The sequence below is a fragment of the Corylus avellana genome, chromosome ca4 (genome assembly GCF_901000735.1).
Source record: "Corylus avellana chromosome ca4, CavTom2PMs-1.0".
Lineage (NCBI taxonomy): Eukaryota > Viridiplantae > Streptophyta > Magnoliopsida > Fagales > Betulaceae > Corylus > Corylus avellana.
Window position 1 is genome coordinate 3717752 of NC_081544.1, and position 3270 is coordinate 3721021.

At 36.7% G+C, this 3270-nt stretch overlaps 1 protein-coding gene across 1 annotated transcript; it reads right to left on the minus strand.

Annotated features, from left to right (window-relative positions):
• Window positions 1-1063: 1063 nt before the first annotated feature.
• LOC132179042 (cysteine-rich and transmembrane domain-containing protein WIH2-like) lies at window positions 1064-2202 on the minus strand. The gene is made up of 3 exons (XM_059591660.1): window positions 2012-2202; window positions 1689-1866; window positions 1064-1293 (listed from the first exon to the last, which is right to left on the minus strand). Exons 1-3 carry the CDS (start codon window positions 2061-2063, stop codon window positions 1248-1250), a joined length of 276 nt encoding a protein of 91 aa, XP_059447643.1. The 5' UTR covers window positions 2064-2202; the 3' UTR covers window positions 1064-1247.
• Window positions 2203-3270: the final 1068 nt, after the last annotated feature.

Below are 3270 nucleotides of genomic sequence, written 5' to 3' on the forward strand. Positions count from 1 at the left end.
TAAATTATGATAAGAAAAAACGAATCAATTATATTATTACTTTAGTTCATCAACCAAATCAAACCAATTGAGTTGGTGTTGGACCTTTGGTTGATCTAGTTCTAATTGGTGATGTGCTTTGCTGTTTTTTTTTTTCAAATCACGACGGTTCTCTTTTACATGGGCACCGTTAATTCATGTGGTACTATTCAACCCATTCGATTCGAGTTTGAACCCAAATTGAATACTCAATTGGGACTTTTCTTAATTCCCGTATGCTTCACAGCTTTTCCGTCTCGTTCACGCGTGAGACTTGAAGGATATAGTCAGCAATGAATGTTCACCTCCACAATTCTGTTTATTATATTAATCATAAAGCATTGAGAGTGTTCTTGGGTGGACATGTTTGTTATGTTCCACTAAAAAAACGTTGGGTGCATGATTCGCAAGCATAATGTTTGCTACCTTAACGATGAATTGCAAAAAGGTACCCACTCTAGCTCACAACAAAAGCATTGAAATATCAGAAGATTGGACCCCAAAAGCAACCACTCTACCATTACAACTATCACACTGCTAAAAGATGCTAAAAAACGCTTAATTTAGGGTATCAGATTACGCTTAATTTAGGGTATCAAATTTTTTAATTTTTTGCAATGTCTATCTTCCGTTATGATTAGAGAATTTAGAGGGCAAAAGCCAATAGGAATAAATAAAATACATATAAACTTGGAACTGTTGTACATGCAAATCCAATCATCCACCTATGCTAAACCTTGATTAGTGATTACCCCCACGAAAAGATTAAAAACAAAAAAGAATTCTTTGTCCTTACGGAACCGATTCCTTTTTGGCTGGCCTTCTGTTCCTGAGAAAGCTACCCCAAATCCAACCCAAAAACAGCTATTCAATTTCAAATTTCAAACTAATTAAGTTTACTACCATATTATTATACGTGGTATCTTTTCTATGGTGTTTTCAAAAAAACAAAAAAGACTAGATTTTCTAAATCCAAATGACAAATTGAATCTTTACAATTTACATCCAAGAAATTGTTGATGAAAGGAGAAAACAGGGATAGGAATTGAAACGAAACCCAGAAACATATACATTATAACAAGAGGTTCAACATCCAAGCAAAAGTTCAATATTATTTTATAAAGATAAAAACAGTCATTTGAAATTAGCCCAAACATTGGGTAATCCGAATTGTCTACGTGGCATATGACTCATGACTCCATTTTTGCTGCAATGTTTTTTTCTGGTCATCAGAAGCAGGCATCCAAGAGGCAGCAACAGCACAAGGCAGCCAAACTGCACGCAAAAAAAATTAACAAATCTTAATTTAATTACTTCATTAAATGCCTAATTAAATGAACATAATTAGCATGTCTCTTTGACATTTGATTCAAACAAACAAACAAGCATACAACGGTAATTAATCATGAGTTCATAAAAGCTAATTTTGGCTTTTTTTCTTTTTCAGTTCCAAATTGGGATCACAAAAAAAATATCTATTTTTGGACTGATCTTCAACAATATCCCCATGAAGAAAGTCGCCATGGAAACCAACCCCATCTTCTCCAACTGTCATGCAAGGCGGGTTGATTCGTTCCAAAAAACTGGAAACGAGCCTGGATCGACCCGGATCTGGGTCAACAGGCTCGGTCAACGATTAACAGAGAAAGAAAAGGATAAGAGAGACGTACCAGCCTTCCAGCATGCCAGTACTGCTACTTTGTTGTTGCTGAGGAGGAGGCTGCGCGTACTGAGGGGCGTAGGCCGGAGGATAACCCTGCTGGGGAGGGTATCCCGCCGGTGGATATCCCTGCGCGGGATATCCCGGAGGCGGATATGCGTCCTTAGGATATCCGTCTGGCGGATAACCTGTTCGCAAAAAACCCACAAAGAAACAGAGATCCGATCCAGAGTCAGATCCAACAAACAAAAATAAATAAATAAAACACGCAAAACCCACAAATCCATATCGACACAAAAGCAGAATTTACAAAGATTTGATTGGAGGGGTGACCTTGCTGGGGAGGAACACCGACAGGGGGCTGTTGCTGGTTGTAGTAACTCATTCTTTCTGTTCTTGAAGGCCTGCAATCTGAGATCTGGTTTCTGGTATTAATAAAGGAGGAGAGAAAGTGGGGTTTTATTGTTTTTATAGGGTGCGAAAGTAGAAGAAGAAGATTGGGTAGTGGTGGGGGAGTTGGAATCGAGACAGGTCTGTTTGGTATTTTTTGAGTTATCAAAAAATAGATTATGTGGGAGAGTCGGTTAAATTTCCTGATATTTACACTTAATAATGGCTGCGATGACTAATTGCGATAATGAGGTGGCAACAATCTGGGGTTGCGATTGAGTCTTGGTAAACGCTTTTTATGGGGCGACCCTTTTTTTTCCCTCCTTTCTTTATTAATAATAATTAGTTGGATTTGCGAAAAATACATTACCGTGTCCAACGCGCGTAGCTGCACTTTTTTTGTCTTTTTTATCATCAGCTTTATCTTCGGACTGCGGGGAGGAAATCACGAAAATGTTATACCATCATAATTGATAACTTCTATAAGGAGGTAGTTTCTTTTGTATCCATTAATAAGATTCTAAGAAACTGTCACTTGAGAATATTGTACAAATTTAAATAAGAACAAAAATTCTAAATTATTTAGATTTATTTAATTTTTTTTTTTTTTTTTTTTTTTTAAGAATATGGGAAGGGCCGCTACCCCAGCACATTTGGGGTGGCCGGTGAGCCAGCCCCCTGCACAATCTTACAAAACAAAAAAAAAAAATCATAATAATCTAGTGTTTTTGTGATTATTTCATTTGGTGCAATAATTCTATGTGGCCATTTTTTATTGGTGGGCACAAAAGAACTGATTTACACTAGCTCCTTATAGAAATCGCTCTTCACTTTTATTGTTGTCAATTTTGTACGCAATTTGCAAACACAACACGAAATTATAAGATTAGAGTTTGGCATAAGCCAATTTGCATCATAAAATGGTCAACGGATCATGTTAGGTTATATCAAATGGTTAAACATGTCGCGTTTAGGCATAATGGGTCAAATGGATTATGTCGGATTACTCACAAGTCGCATTCTGGTTTCAGGGGCAGAACTAAAACTTTTAGTTTGAGAGGCGAAATTAAAAAAAAAATAAATAAAAAATAAAAATTGGAGGGGCAAGGGACAAGGGTGGGGAATTAATTTTTAAGGGTGTATTTTATAAAAAAAATTATTTTTTTTGGGATCACCTCCCCCAAATTATAAGGTGGTTCTCT